The sequence below is a fragment of the Elephantulus edwardii genome, unplaced genomic scaffold, assembly GCF_000299155.1.
Source record: "Elephantulus edwardii isolate Elephantulus edwardi_28Jun2011 unplaced genomic scaffold, EleEdw1.0 scaffold00082, whole genome shotgun sequence".
NCBI lineage: Eukaryota > Metazoa > Chordata > Mammalia > Macroscelidea > Macroscelididae > Elephantulus > Elephantulus edwardii.
This window is the reverse complement of record NW_006399832.1, coordinates 563,009-577,952: the sequence shown is the minus strand read 5'-3', so window position 1 is coordinate 577,952 and position 14,944 is coordinate 563,009. Positions and strand designations below refer to the sequence as shown.

The 14,944-nt window shown below is 42.8% G+C and overlaps 1 protein-coding gene across 1 annotated transcript in view; it reads right to left on the bottom strand.

Moving 5' to 3' along the window:
• Nucleotides 1-910: 910 nt before the first annotated feature.
• The window catches only part of F2R (coagulation factor II (thrombin) receptor), a 26,683-nt gene continuing 12,649 nt past the window's right edge, over nucleotides 911-14,944 (bottom strand). The window contains exon 2 of the mRNA XM_006889830.1: nucleotides 911-2,106. Coding sequence (XP_006889892.1) covers nucleotides 911-2,106 — 1,196 coding nt within the window. The remainder of the gene's footprint in view (nucleotides 2,107-14,944) is intronic.

Genomic DNA, 14,944 nt, shown 5'->3' with positions numbered 1-14,944 from the left:
GGCAAGCCTGGGGAACACAGCAGGAGAGTGGAGGAAGGTGGTGACCCCAGCTGTGTTCTCTGGGTGCTCAGCTGAAGTTACCACATCTCTGGATGGAAGTTTCCCAACCTGCCCTTGCATGTGTCTGCCGCTTAGAGTCCTGCATCGGGCTGAGCTGGGGGCGCATGAGCATTCTAGGGGGATGGGGAAGGGATAGAACGGTGGGGGAACACGGGGCAGGGGGGATTCCTCTCTGAAAGCCAATGGAAGGTCTCTCGGGGGCTTGAATGCTCATTCTTGGTTTATATATATAGCGTGTAAAATACCAGCCAGACCCAAAGAAGGGTGTTTTAATCATTTTAAGAATTCAGCCTTTGCATGTTTAAAAGAAAAAACCCAAAACCACCTCAGAGCGTTTTTCACACACAGAGTGCCCAGTCTTATCTCTTAATAACTTAAACATTGCAGATAAACAATTTCCAAATATACTTATTAGTAAAAGCTGCCTAAGTTCAAACCATGCAGCCTGCCACTCCTGACCGGCATCTTCAGTGTTCAAGACGAAACCTCGGCAATGCAGACTGCGCATATAACAGATTATCCCTACAATCTCTTAAAATAAAAAAAGAACCTTTCAAAGTGCCTATTCTATACTGTATGGCAAGTATGTATCACCTGAATATATCAAAGAGTAACATTCAGTTATTGCTGCAGCACTGGCAACATTTCCTCTCAAGAACACTATCTTCTATCCCTGTCACCTTGTGGAATAATGAACAAACATATGTGCTCAACTGCTGTCCAAAGAAACAGGCATGCAAAGAATACACAGGCCATTTTACATGTTGAAGCAAACCTTTGCTCACAAGGACTGACAGAATCCTCAGGCTATATCTGCTTTCCTTTTTAACCTAACAGCGGTCCCCCTTGCCTATGTCAACAGCTTTTTGTATAAGCTGTTATTCAAGTTGGTAGAGCAGGTGTCCATTTTGCTTGCCATTAACTGACCGCTGCTGTTGTAACTGGTGGGATCCGAACTTTCTTTGCAGCACAAGATGCTGTAGAGGTACCTCTGGCAGTCGGAGGAAGCGTAATAGTAAATCATGGGATCGATGCAACAGCTTACACTGCTGACACAGACACAGAGGAGGTAGGCAAAGTAGGCAGACTCCATGGCGGAATCGGAAGAGAAGAGGGAATAGTGCATAATGAGGAGGATATTCGTAGGTCCAAAGCAAATGATGAAGATACAGAAAACAGCAGCTGACAGGAACAGAGCCCGGGTCTTTTTGGTCGGGCTGGCAACAGTAGAAGAGCTCAGACATCGGATGATAGACACATAACAGACTGTGGTAATGGCCAGTGGCACAAAAAAGAAGACAGCAGAGAAGGCTGTGAAGTAATACGCATAATAGTCGTCATGCAGGGTTTGGCCGAGCACATCATGGCAGGCGGTGATGTTGAGGCCCGGAACCTGGGTGGTTTGTTCCTTGATGACAAGGGGCACCACCCCCCCAATGGCCACGGCCCAGATGGCCAGACAAGCGAAGGAAGCTCTCCCCAGAGTGCGCCAGGAGAGGGACTGCATGGGATACACCACGGCCAGGAAGCGGTCAATGCTGATGACCGTCATGAGCATGATGGAGGCGTACATGTTACAGTAAAACGCTGCCGTAACAAAGCGACACATCTCAGACCCAAATTTCCAGTCATTTCCAGAAAAATAATAGCTGATCTTAAAGGGGAGCGCAGCCACAAAGAGCACATCTGCCGTGGCCAGATGCAGCATGTACACGACAGCCGGCTTCTTGACCTTCATTTTCCCGATGAACACGACAATGGCCATGATGTTCAGAGGAAGACTCATCATGAACACCCCGGTGTAAACAGCTGGGATGAAGACTGTCAGCCACGTGCTGGTCAGGTAAGCGGAGGCCTCCTCGGAGATGAATGCGGGGGGTCGCTTCTGGGAGGGCTGGCTTTTATTGACGGAGACTAATCTGTCTTCAGGGACGCTGCTTTCATTTACCCCCTCCACATCTTCGTGTGGGAAGTCTTCGTAATTATCAACACGATTCCTGACTAGAAATGTTCGGATTCCTGGAGTAGCGTTTTCTATTTGGGATTCTGAAGAACAAAAGAGAAAAAAAATATATATATATATATTCAATAAGTTGAAAAGGTAAAAGAGGTCACTAGAAAAGAAATATAACTTCTGCTTATTTTTCCCCCCCTTACTATGAGCTGGACAATGAATAAGGATGACATAAGAAGCACTGATGCCTTTGAATTGTGGTGTTGGAGAGGAGTCCTGAATATCCCACAGACTTTCAAGAGAACAAACAGATATGTCTTGGAAAAAGTGCAGCCCGAGTGCTCCTCAGAGGCGAAAGTGACAAAGCTTTGTCTTTCATACTTTGGGCATGTACCTAGGAGAGGCTATTCCTTGGAAAAGGACATCCTGCTTGGAAAGAGCGAGGGTCAGTGAAGGAGAGGATACAACGAGATGGATTGACAGGGGAACTTCAGCAATGAGCTCTAGTGTGTCAGCAATGATGAGGCTGGCACAGGATAGGACAGGGTTGAGGCCCCTGCTGTTCACAGGGTCACTGTGAGATGGACTTGACTTGATGGCACCCAACAACAACAACATGAGACAGGGAATGTGCCAATGGAATTCAGACTTTTATAATCAAAATTACTAACGCAAAATAGTACATTTTGTGTGACACAAACACTTTCAAAGCTCTACTACTCAGAGGGATGAAGAATGGTAGACTTTCAGAGGTGTATCTTAAGGCATCAGGAAAGGATGTTTCTCTTGACATGAAAGGAAAACAAACCAGGGATTTCTTTGTATACTAGCCACCATCATGAAACAAGTCACTTTCAACTTATTTATTAAGTACCTGACTTCTTTCTCTTTTACCCAGATACCTTCTTAGTCACATTTCTCTATTCAGATTACAAAAAGTCATGACTTTCATCCCTTCTTATGGAAAAAACCCACAGAAAAAGTTGAGGACGCTTCTTGTCAATTATTTTCATTTACTTTGTTGGTGTTACATACTGTTGAGTCAGAAGCCATCTATAGCTGACCCTCAAGTGGGTTTTTCAGAGGCAGCTAATCACACGGGAGGAGATATCTTTCTCCTGTAGAGCAGCTGGTGGTTTTGAACACTGCCTTTGGATTGGCAGCATAACTCCTTACCATACTGCAGCAGAAGTATACCATGCAACGACTTCTACAAACACAATGTGGTGACAGTGATTGTATTCTAGTGCAACCATTGTTACCTTCCTTATCTGAAATGTTCCTCCTCCATGACCATAATCTTACTGTCTCCTAAGGTTCTCTCTAACTTTTCAAGTTGTTATTACCTATTTCACCTCATTCAGATCTACTGCTTGGTTTAAAAAAGACTTCAGGGGATATTTTTGGTTTTAAGGTCTAAAGGTAATCTCAGGGCAATGGTTGCAGGAGTTTATCTAGCCTCAGTGTGTCAAGAATGTCTAAATTCCCTGAGAATGTGAAAATCAGTTCTGCATTTTTCCCCTCTTCAATCAGAATTCTAGAAAACTTTTTATCAGAATAGTCAGTAATGGCAGCTTCTTCTGGTCTTATGGCAACAGAGAGAAGTTGTTCATAGAGGCAATGAGCTAAACATTCTATTTCATTTTAAGGGACATTCTTAAACTTTAGAGAATTAGAGAAACACATTCAAATTCAGACCATGGGCTCCCAATTCCATCACCATTATCCACATGTCATGCGACAGTCATTTTCCTCTATTATCTTTAGTTTGTTCATAGAGTATCAGCTGCAGTTGACTTTATGTAGATCAGAGTAGAACTGGCACCACAGGATATTTAATAGCTGATTTGGGGGGAAGTAAATTGCCAAGACTTTCTTCTAAGCAGCCTCTAGATTGGCTTCAATCTGTCTGATCAGTAGCTGAGAGACTGTTGTTTATAAAAGTGGGATGATCCAATTTCTCATCACATTTAGGTTGAAACCACAATCTCTCAAGTTATTTCTAAATTTTAAAACCACAGCACATGCCCCACCTCAGTCATCATCCTGCCTCCATCCCCAGCACGTCAGCAGATGTCCTGGGGCGCTCATAGGAGGCAGGTGGCCTCCCTCAGCTAGCTTCTAGAACCTGTGACAAGTCTGGAGCCAGCCCAACCAGGATCTTTTTTGGAGTATCAAAAGTATCTTTTGATGAAAGAAAAAAAAGGTATCTTTTGAGTATCAACTAGATGTAAAGGGGGGGGGAAGGGGAGAGAGAGAGACTCAGCTGCTAACTTTCTGCTTTTATTTCCCTCTTCTACCAAAAACATTCATTTGAAATGGTCATCAAAGAAATGCAATAATTAGCAGCTGGAATGCAACCAGATTTTCCTTGCAATGAGCTCTGGTAAACGTCTACCATTCAAGAGACACGGACAAAAAGCCTCTGTTGAATTCTGAGAAGTCAAAACGGAAGAGAGAAGCCACAAAGGAAAATAGGCAATGCAACTGGGTCTCGAAGAAAGCAGCTGCTTCCAATCAAGGCCAGCCATGCAAATCACCTAGAAATAATGACAGGGGATTTAAAGATGGGCTGAACGTTGGACAAGTATAATACGTTTTCACTTCTGGTATGGCTCTTTAAAAGTAATTTCCTATATATTTCATCTTGAGAGAAGGCCAAGTCACATGATACCAAAAACTCAAATAGAAAAATTGCAGTCTTTCTGGCCAGAAGAGTCAGCAGCAGCGTTTAGGCAATTATATGTCATTGGGGGTGGGGGGTGGGGTGGGGAGAGAATCTTGGAAAAGGGGAAGTCAGAGAGGAGGAAATCCCAAATTCTATTATGTACCTTGTTGTGTGTTGTCATGAGTCAGAATCCACTCATAGCTGACCCTCCAACAGGTTTTCAGAAGCGGCAAATCACACAGGAGGAGACTGCTCCTTCTTCCCCAGAGGAGCAGCTGGTGGATTAGAAATGCATGCCTTTGGGATTGCAAGCAGCTTCTTACCACAAGGCCACCAGAGCTCCCTACCCTAGTCATTGATAACCCTTGAGCTAACCACGTGGTAAGAAGCTGCACTACCAATACAGGGGCGTGGAGTTTGAACCCACTAGAAGGAGGAGGAGGAGGAGGGAGGGAGGAGAAGGAAAAAGGGAGGAGAAGGAGGAGGAGGAAGAAGGGAGGAGGAGGAGGAAGAAGGGAGGAGGATGGAGGTAGAAGGGAGGAGGAGAAAGAAGGGAGGAGGAGAGAGAGAGAGAGACCATGAAGGAGGAAGAGGTAGAAAAGGAGGAGGAAAGGAAATGATGTGAGCTTTGAGTCTCTGCTCAAGAGGTTTTGCTTGTTTGTTTGTTTGACCATATTAATTGCCTGCTAAGTAAAACTTGGAAGCTGGAGTGGCATCCACTTCCTAAATAACATGCCTCTGGAAACTCTATGAACTCCGATAAATGTCAATAAATGTAGAGGGGCTTCAAGCCTTTTGTCAGAGGGTCACTATGAGTCTTTCTCTACTCAAAGACAATCAACAACAACAAGTAAAACTATCAATACTCTTTGGAGGTATATAACAAAATCCAGTGTTTACAGAACAACAACACTCAATATGTTGTTATTGTTATGTGCCACAGAGTCACTTGCGACTCATAGCGACCCTATGTACAACAGCCCTAAACTCGGCTCTGTCCTGTGCCAATCGCACTGTCTCCGATACACCCATCCCGATTACCCCAGTCACTCAATCAATCCACCTCATAAAGGGCTTTCCCCTCCTGCACCGTCCCTCCACGCTCCCAAGCATGATGTCCCTCTCCAAAGACCAGTCCCTCCTGGCAACATGTCCAAAGTATGTCAGACGAAGCCCCAGAATCCTTGCCTCCAAGGAGCAGTCCAGTTTAACCCTCTCAAGGATGAATCTGTTTTCTTGGCAGTCCATGGTACATTCAATATTCTTCTCCAGCACCACAGCTCAAAGGCATCAATTCTCCTTCTATCCTCCCTAGTCATTGTTCAACTCTCTGATGCATAACAAGTGATTGCAAAGACCATAGCCTTTATCAGACACACCTTTGTCTCTAGAGAGACACCACTGCTCTTCAGTACTTTGGAGAGGTACCTAACAGCATGCAAAATAATCTGAATCAAGAAAAAAAGACCACTAAAGGAAACCAAGACGGCACAGATGCTGGAATAAGCAAATAGGGATTTTAAAGAACTTTAAGGAGCACTGGCAGCAGAAGGTATAACATGTCAAGTGGCTAACCATAAGGTCAGTGGTTAAAATCCACCATCAGAGGGACAAAGGTGAGCATTCTTTTCTAGCCTAGGGTTGCTATGAGTCGCAGGCGACTCTACGGCACATAACAACAACAACAACAACCTGATAGACAGTTGCTATGAGTCAGCAGCAACTCAACAGCAGTGTGGGTTTTTAATGCTTAATGAAGCATGGAAAATATTTCATTGAAATGAATGGAAAAAGTAAGGAAACAGCATCAAAGAAAACTTTTTCCCCAAAGGAAAGAAATGGAAATTCTGGAACTAGAAAGCACATTAAAATAAACTGACCATCTATTTCCAAAATGAAAAACAAAACTAGATAATTTTAAGAGATGCTGATTCAAGGCCTCTCAGTGAAGATCACTAGATAGAAGATTAAATAAATTCCTTTTTCAAGATAATGAAGGGGTGGCCTGGCAGAAGAGCTATCACAGAGAAAGGACAAATGTTTCCAATGATACATCTCAGTATACATATGTGTCCAGATTGCTCTTCAAGCAATAAGAACCTGCCTATCAACCCACACATCTCCAGCACAATGATCTGCGTGATGGCACTCCTTAAGTCAGCTTTTAGTCATATATTTACAGTCTTTTTTTAAAAATTTACATTCTAATATTAGGTCTTCCAACATCTACAGGATATCTTCATCCAGATTCATCTCTACATATTAAGACACTTCACCTCTGGGTTCAGTCTCAGAATGATTAGAATCAGATTCCAAAACAGTCACCTACAACATCTGGCAGCAGGAAACATCTCATGTGAAATAAGACATGTGGATTAATAAAATATAAGAAATCCTTGTTTACTTCCCCCTCCTACTTCCATGCAATTTGCTCATTCCCAACTATTTAAAATCAAATAGAATAGAAATCTCCTTTTGTCTCCTATCTAGTAATGCTTAGACTTGCAGCACAATTGCAGGGAGGGGCCAGGTATGAACAGGTTATAAAGTGTCAAAAATCCCAGCATTCACAGTCATAATCAAATTATGTTCACAGCCCTTTCTGGAAGTGTTCCTTTATCCCTTTTGTGACACAGAGAAAAGAAGCAGAATTAATTCTAACAGCCCAGGAAGCCAGGCTGCTCAAAGACAATAAATGTGCAGAAAGAAAAGAAGGACATATGTCCTTAAAAAATGCTGCCCTAGAGGAACATTGAAATCGCCCATACAATTCTCTTCTGCACTTTAGGGAGCCTGGCCATTGTGATTTATGGAGGAGGAAATGATCTCTATCTTTACCTGTATCTACAGGATATCTTCATCTAGATTGATCTCTATCTATGTATTAAGACACTATGCGGAAGAGTCACACAATTTAAAAAGAACTCAACAAACAACTATTGCCATCAAGTCAGAACTGACTCATAGCTGCTGCTCCAGGAGGTTTGCAGAGATTTGGCTTTTTTCGTTTTATGTTTTGTTTTGTTTTGTTTTGAATTTCCATTCATTCATAGTTGCACATTTTCCTCCTGCCCACCCCTCCCCCAGTTCACTTTTCTCTTTTTAAAGTAAAAAACATTTTTTTTTCATTGTTATACAATACCCCTATCCTTACCCCCACAGCCCACTCCACTATTCAGCTTTCATTCTGGACTCTTGCCATGACAATAATACCTAATCATATATTCCTCCTAAACAGTTCTCTCCCTCATCTGTTTCAATGCAGTATATATTATTTATCCCCTCTTTTCTTTGTCCCCCTCCCCAACCCTGATGCCAGTCTGTTTGCAGAGGTTTTAAATCACCTGGGAGAAAAGTGCCCATCTTTCTCCCCCGGAGCAGCTGGTGGCTTTAACCTGCCTGTCTTAGGGCTGTCAGGGAAACTCCTTACCCACTAGGCCACCAGAGCTCCCTACGGAGCAGTATACTCATAACTAAGCTTCTTAGATACAATCACCAGATTGGAAAAGAAAACTGCTATTACGATTTACTGTACTTTTAATGTTGTTGCTGTGTACCACAGTGGGAACTGACCCACAGCTGACCCTCCAGTGGGTTTTCAGAGGCAGTTAACTACACGGGAGGAGACTGCCCAGCCTTCTCCCATGAAACAGCTTGTGGCCTTGAACTGCCTGCCTTTGGGATTGCAGCACAGCTTCTAGCCACTAGGCCACCAGAGCTCCTTACTCTTACTACTTAGACAATACCTAATTGTTTTTATATACTCTCCTCTGGTTAGGCCTTTCCTGGCAGTCCATTCTTTGTGGGGGATATAATGTTCCTCTCACCAGGTAAGATTATATCCACCAGAAAGAATGCATAATCCCTTGGTCAAATATCACTGCCTAAGGTGTTAACTTTTCATGAGAGTATGAGCTTGATACGCTTATCAGAATTTTTTAAAAAATATACACCATCATCAAAGAAAGAATTAAACCAGCAAAAAGACAGAACTAGATAATTTAAAAATTTCTCAAGCCCCCTGGGCTGAAAAGAACTGTGAATGTCTTACTTTTCCTCTGGTCCCAGTACACTCATAGGTCAAGGAGAAGGTATCTGTCAGTGTGCCAAGGATGCTTGTACTCCAGCTGTGTTTTTTGTTAACCTGTGGTTTCATGAACACAAAGCCACAGCTCAGGTTCTAGAATCAGTTCTTACAATCTTCGCTAAGTTACACTCACTTTAGGTTTCTCTGAATGGTTGCAGTTTGGTTACCAAATACATCATAGTGCTAGGTAAAATGTAGACTCTGACCCTGGAGACTTTTAAGATAAGTGAGTCAGACAAGATTTTTTTCCCTCTGATTTTGATGAGATATATGCAGCCTGGAGACAGAGGGGTAACGGAATGATCTGTCAGGTGCCATCTGATCTTGTGATAGATGTCAGTCAGCTTCCCACGACACACCACCTTCAGTGTTGACTCAGAGTTCTGCACTAAAGGTATCATGCTTTTGGGGAATTAACAAAAGACAAGTTGCAAATCCTGCCTGCATTTCCATTGACAGAGAAACAGTTAAAGAGAAACAAAGATAAGAGAGAGAGGAAACACATAGTAGAAATATAACTAATGCCACCAAAATGGAAAACAACAGAGGAATTTAACCTGAGTTTGATCATTTCCTGAGAAACGATAACACCTGAGCAGGTCACGTCAAAGACAAGACCAGACAATGGCTACGGACAATAGTCTGAGCTTGAAAAAAACCCCTAAAACCTAACCTAATTAAGACGCCAAATTCCAAGAAGTACCATCTTAGTCCTCCCCCAGACCCCTATAAAAAGGAAACCCCCCAAACTGCCCTTGCACCATTTGGATCCTGTCTGCATGCCATGCAGCTGGGTTACCTGGCAGCCCTCTCAGACTGTGCAATAAAGGACCAATTAATTAATTCCTTCCTTCCTTCCTCCCTCCCTCCCTTCCTTCCTTCCTTTCTCTCCCTCACACTCTTTTTTATATCTAACAAAATGTCTCTTTCCTTCAAAATGAAACATACCCATGTTCCAATGAAAAGGACAAAGGGTCCTCAAAGAAATGGCTGATTCTAGATCTGAGGTAAGAAAATGCAGATTAAGATCATGTGAAAAAGATTCTGGACTCAATCTGAACACTCCTCCTGGCCACACATGACACAAACTAGTTTGCAGAAAGTGAAGAAGGCCCGAAGTACTTACTACAGATGGTCCAAGACTACAAACTTCAATATGGATTACATTTCAATAACAAGAAAACAAGTCTTCCCCACTGGACCAGCAGGCAACCTCATAATAGATGAAGAATGAAGTTGTCTAGGGTTTCATTTTACCTAGATCCATAATCAATAACCTTGGTACCAGAAATCAAAAGATGTGTTACATTGGGAAAATACGCTATCAAAGACCTCTCCAAAGTGCTAAAGAGCAATGAAGTCAATTTAAAAAGACTGATCCAAGCCACTGTTGTTGTGTACTGCTGAGCTGCAACCAACTCAGAGTTCTCCAGAAGGTTTTCAGAGGCAGTTAACTGCATGGGAGGGGGTGGCCCATCTTTCTCCCGTGGAGTAGCTGGTGGTTTTGAACCACATTTCTTCAGGATTGCAGCACAGCTTCTTACCACGAGGCCACCAGAGCTCCAATCAAAGCCACGGTATTTTCAATTGCTTCCTAAGTATTTAAAAGTTGGACAAAAGATAGGAAAGATCAAAGAAGAATCAATGCCATTGAACTGTGATGTTGAGGAGGAGTACTAATTATCCCTTGGACTGCCAAGAAAACCATTTGTCTTGGAGCAAGTGAAACTAAAGTTCTTCTTAGAGGAAAGGAGGTGAAACTTTGTCACATATTCTGGGCGTTATCAGGGGAGACCAGTCTTTGCAAAAAGACCTCATGCTGGGAAAGGCTGAGGGTCAGAGAAAGAGAGGAAGACCTTCAAAAAGATGGACTGACACAGGTGCTCTAACTATGGGTGAGAGCCCGTCAGAGATCCTGAGGATGACACAGGATGGGGCAAGTTTTGATCTTTTATTTACAGGGCCTCTGTGGACAGGGTTCAGGGAGCTCGGGTGGCCTAATAGTAAGAAACTGCACTGCAATCCTGAAGGCACGTGGTTCGAATCTACTAGCTGTTTCTTGGGAAAAGGATGGGCAATCTTGTCCCATTTGATTAACGACCTCTGAAAACCCGCTTGAAGGGTCAGCTTTGGGTCGGTTCCAACTCGATCGTACTGAACTACACAACAATGAACAGGGTTGAGAAGAACTCCCAGATTCAGAAAGATCAGAAAGCAGGACTGGCCCATCACTTCTGAAATAACAGGCTTCTGAAAACCCTATGAATAATAGAGGAATATGGTGTTAGAGGTACAGCCCAGATTGTTGTTGTTGTTGTTGTTATGTGCCGTCGAGTCCCTTGCGACTCATAGTGACCCTATGTACAACAGCCCTAAACTCTGCTCTGTCCTGTGCCAATCGCACTGTCTCTGAAACACCCATCCCGATTACCCCAGTCACTGAATCAATCCACCTTATAGAGGGCCTTCCTCTCCTGCGCTGTCCCTCCACCCTCCCAAGCATGATGTCCTTCTCCAAGGACTGGTCTCTCCTTACAACATGTCCAAAGTATGTTAGACAGAGCCTCAGAATCCTTGCCTCCAAGGAGCCACCTGGTTTAACCCTTTCCAGGATGAATCTGTTTGTTTTCCTAGCAGTCCATGGTACTCGCAATACTCTTCTCCAGCACCACAGCTCAAAGGCATCAGTTCTCCTTCTATCCTCCTTGGTCATTGTCCAACTCTCTGATGCATAACAAGTGATTGCAAAGACCATGGCCCGTATCACATACATCTTAGTCTCCAGAGAGAGAGACACCATTGCTCTTCAGTACTTTGGAGAGGTCCCTAACAGCAGACTTGCCCATCACAATACGTTTTTTTATTTTCTGGCTATTGGTGTCAAGAGTATTGACTGTGGAGCCAAGCAAACTAAAGCTGTGAACAATCTCAATCTCTTCACCATCCATCCTGATGCTGCCAATTGGCCCAGTGGTGAGAATCTTTGTCTTCTTGACATTGAGCCTCAAGCCATATTGGAGGCTACAGTCCTTGACCCTCTGCAGCAGGTGCTTCAGGTCCTCTTCAGTTTCAGCAAGCAGGGTTGTGTCATCTGCGTAACGCAGATTATTGATAGATTGTCCACCAATCTTGGAAGTCACTAAGTAAGTGTGTCAGAGATGATGAGGTTGGTATAGGACAGGGTTCACATCTGTGGTTCACAGGGTTGCTATGATTTATGTTCAACTCCATGGCACCCAACAACAACAGGAGTTGTAGCTGATTCAATGGCAATAACAATAAAGAAAACACCTGTCAAGATCAGGAGAGCTGGAGGACCAATAACTAATGATATTGAGCATGTCTTCATGTGTTTGTTGGCTGAAGGCTTCAGCTGAATGTTTTCTCTGGGGTCTTTTCATGTCTTCTGCCTATTTGGTAACTTAATTGTTTGGTTTTATTTTTACTGAGGTGCTAAAAGTTTTCTATAAATTTTAGAGATTAGTCACTTTTTAGAGATATCATTGGCGAGTATTTTTTCCAACCTGTAGTTTCTTTTTCTCTTTTGGAAAAAATGTCTTATGCTTATGAGAATTATCTTTTTAGGAGGTCCTAGCCATCTAGCTTATCCTTTGTTGAGCATCAAATCTATTCTTGAGAGGTCCTTAAATTTGAGTGAGATATACCCAGTGTCATATTTCTGTATTTTGAAACAATGACAAGCTTAGAAAATCAACTTTTAAAGTTCTTAATGAAAAATAGATTTGCTCCAATGATTAGGGAAAGACAGATGGGGAACTTGATAAGGGATGAATCCAACAGGCAGTATCTGTATCCAGTGAGTCATCTGAGCTTCATGAAAAGAGAGACAATCTTTAGATGATGTAACATGAAGTACACAGCACTATCTCTGAGATGCTTTTGCAAAAACTGAACCTTAATCTGAATAAGCCTCTAGGTCTACATGCCATGTTCCAGAAGAGACACAAAAAAGATGGCCTTGATTCATTAGGTCAGGTCCAGTATGTGGAAAAGTTAGTAAGACAAATTAGGGTCGCCACCTCCAAATAAACAGCAGTCAAATGGGGTCCTGGGGAAGGAGGGAGTGGTAAGAGAAATAGTTACAGATTTTAAGATTCTGTAAAACTGAGAAGTGTGAAAAAAAAGAAAAAAGAAAAAAAACAGAAACAAAACAGAAGTGTGAAGGATCTGAAAACAAAAACACTTGTCCAGATGAAGAGCTGGAAGACAAAGAACTTCAGGGCCCAGGTGACTTCAATATCTTGGCAGAACCTCAACTCAGTTCTGGCTTTCATTATAAGAGGGTGACAAAGACCAAGCGTGGAAGAAAGGAAATGTACAGGGAAGAAAACCTACCAGAAGTGTTTTGGGAAAAGAGCAAATTCAGATATGTTGAGACACTGCAAACAGGGTTTATAATACATTCTTTTGTTTGGACGTAAAGGGATGAGAATTCTGAATTAGAAAGATAACCAGCAGAGATGACCTAAAACATAAATGCAAAGAGTATTCTCAAGAATGGACCAGGAATCTGGGGAAAAAAGAATCCACTCACACTATGGAAAAGTGAATGGAATAAGAAAGGGAGGATCATTATCCTAAATGTCCTATAAAGAAAAAAAAAGTCAAGTCACTAAAGGTTATTTTAAACAAAGAAAACGATACATTGACATAGAAAATTACTAGCTGGACAAAAGAAATTCAACTTTCTGGTTTTGTACAGTTGTTTGCCTGATTTCTGTCCAGCTTTGTGGCTTTCTGTTTGAGTTAATGTCTCTTGGGACATTAATATGCATATTCATGAGTTGCTGTAGTTAAGTGCCACCAAGCCCACTATGACTTCTATCAACTCTATGAACAGAAGATCTGAACCCTGCCCTATCCTGCACCATCCTCATAATCTCTGTTAAGCTCAAACCCCTTGTTATAGTAACTTAGTGATCCACCTTGAGGGTCTTCCCTTTTCTTTGACCCTCCACCCTTCTCAGGATAACGTCTTTTCCCAAGAACTGCCCCTTTCCTGACAACATGACCAAAATAAGTGAGAGAAAGTTTTACCATCCTTCCTTCTAAAGATCACCCTAATCATGAATTGTTGTTATGTGCCATTGAGTAGACACTGACGCACTGCTACCCTATGTACAACAGCTCTGAACCCTGCCCTATTCTGAGCAGATATCATTGTCTCTAACACACCTACCCCCATTACCCCATCACAGAGTCAATCTATATCATCCAGGGTCTTCCTCTCCTGCACTGTCCCTCCACACTCCCAAGCATGACGTCCTTCTCCAAGGACTGGTCTCTCCTTGCAACATGTCCAGAGTGTGTAAGAGAACACTTCAGAATCCTTGCTTCCAAGGAACAGCCTGGTTTCACCCTCTCCAGGATGGACATGAGTAGGATTCTATTTATTCCTTAAACTCTTGTGGCTTAGTCTGACAAGTTATACTGCTAACCCAAAGGCCTACCCCCTCTAGTGGTTCAAATCTACCAGCCCCTCTAAGGGAGAAAGATGGGCAAGCTTCTCTCATGTGAAATACAGTCTTGGGAACTGATGAGGGGGTGGGGGAAATTACATGGTTTTGATAGATGACAAAGAGTTTTTTGAGAGACCCTTTCATCTGCTGTTAGCAGTTGGCAGAAGTAAAAAGCAGAACACCACAATCCATGCATTGCATAGTTAGTAAAATGCCTCCAAGTACCAACATTTTCTGGGTTAACAAGTGAATGGGGCACAGCCTTTTCCTTCTGGGAGTCTTGGAGAACAGTGGGGACTGGGGGCCTCTCCACAGGGGGTGGTAGAGAAAAATCACATTTAGGAACACTGGCCCTTAGCTGATACAGGGTTTATAGGTCAGTTATTAGAATCCACCAGAAGTGTATTCCTTGGAAAGAGATATACTTGGAAAGAAGACCTCCAACAGGATGGACTGACACGGTGACTGCAGCAGTTGGCTCAAGTGTATCAAAGATGATGAGGATGTCTCACGATAGAACAGGATTCAGGCCTGCTTTTCACAAGGTTGCTATGAATCGCACCTGATTTCACCTAATAAACAACAATCTTTTTTTTTTTTTTCAATATAAAGGGATATATGATTAGGTATTATTGTCATGACAGGAGTCCAGAAGGAAGGCTGCATAGTGGAGTGGACTTGGGGGGAGGGATTGT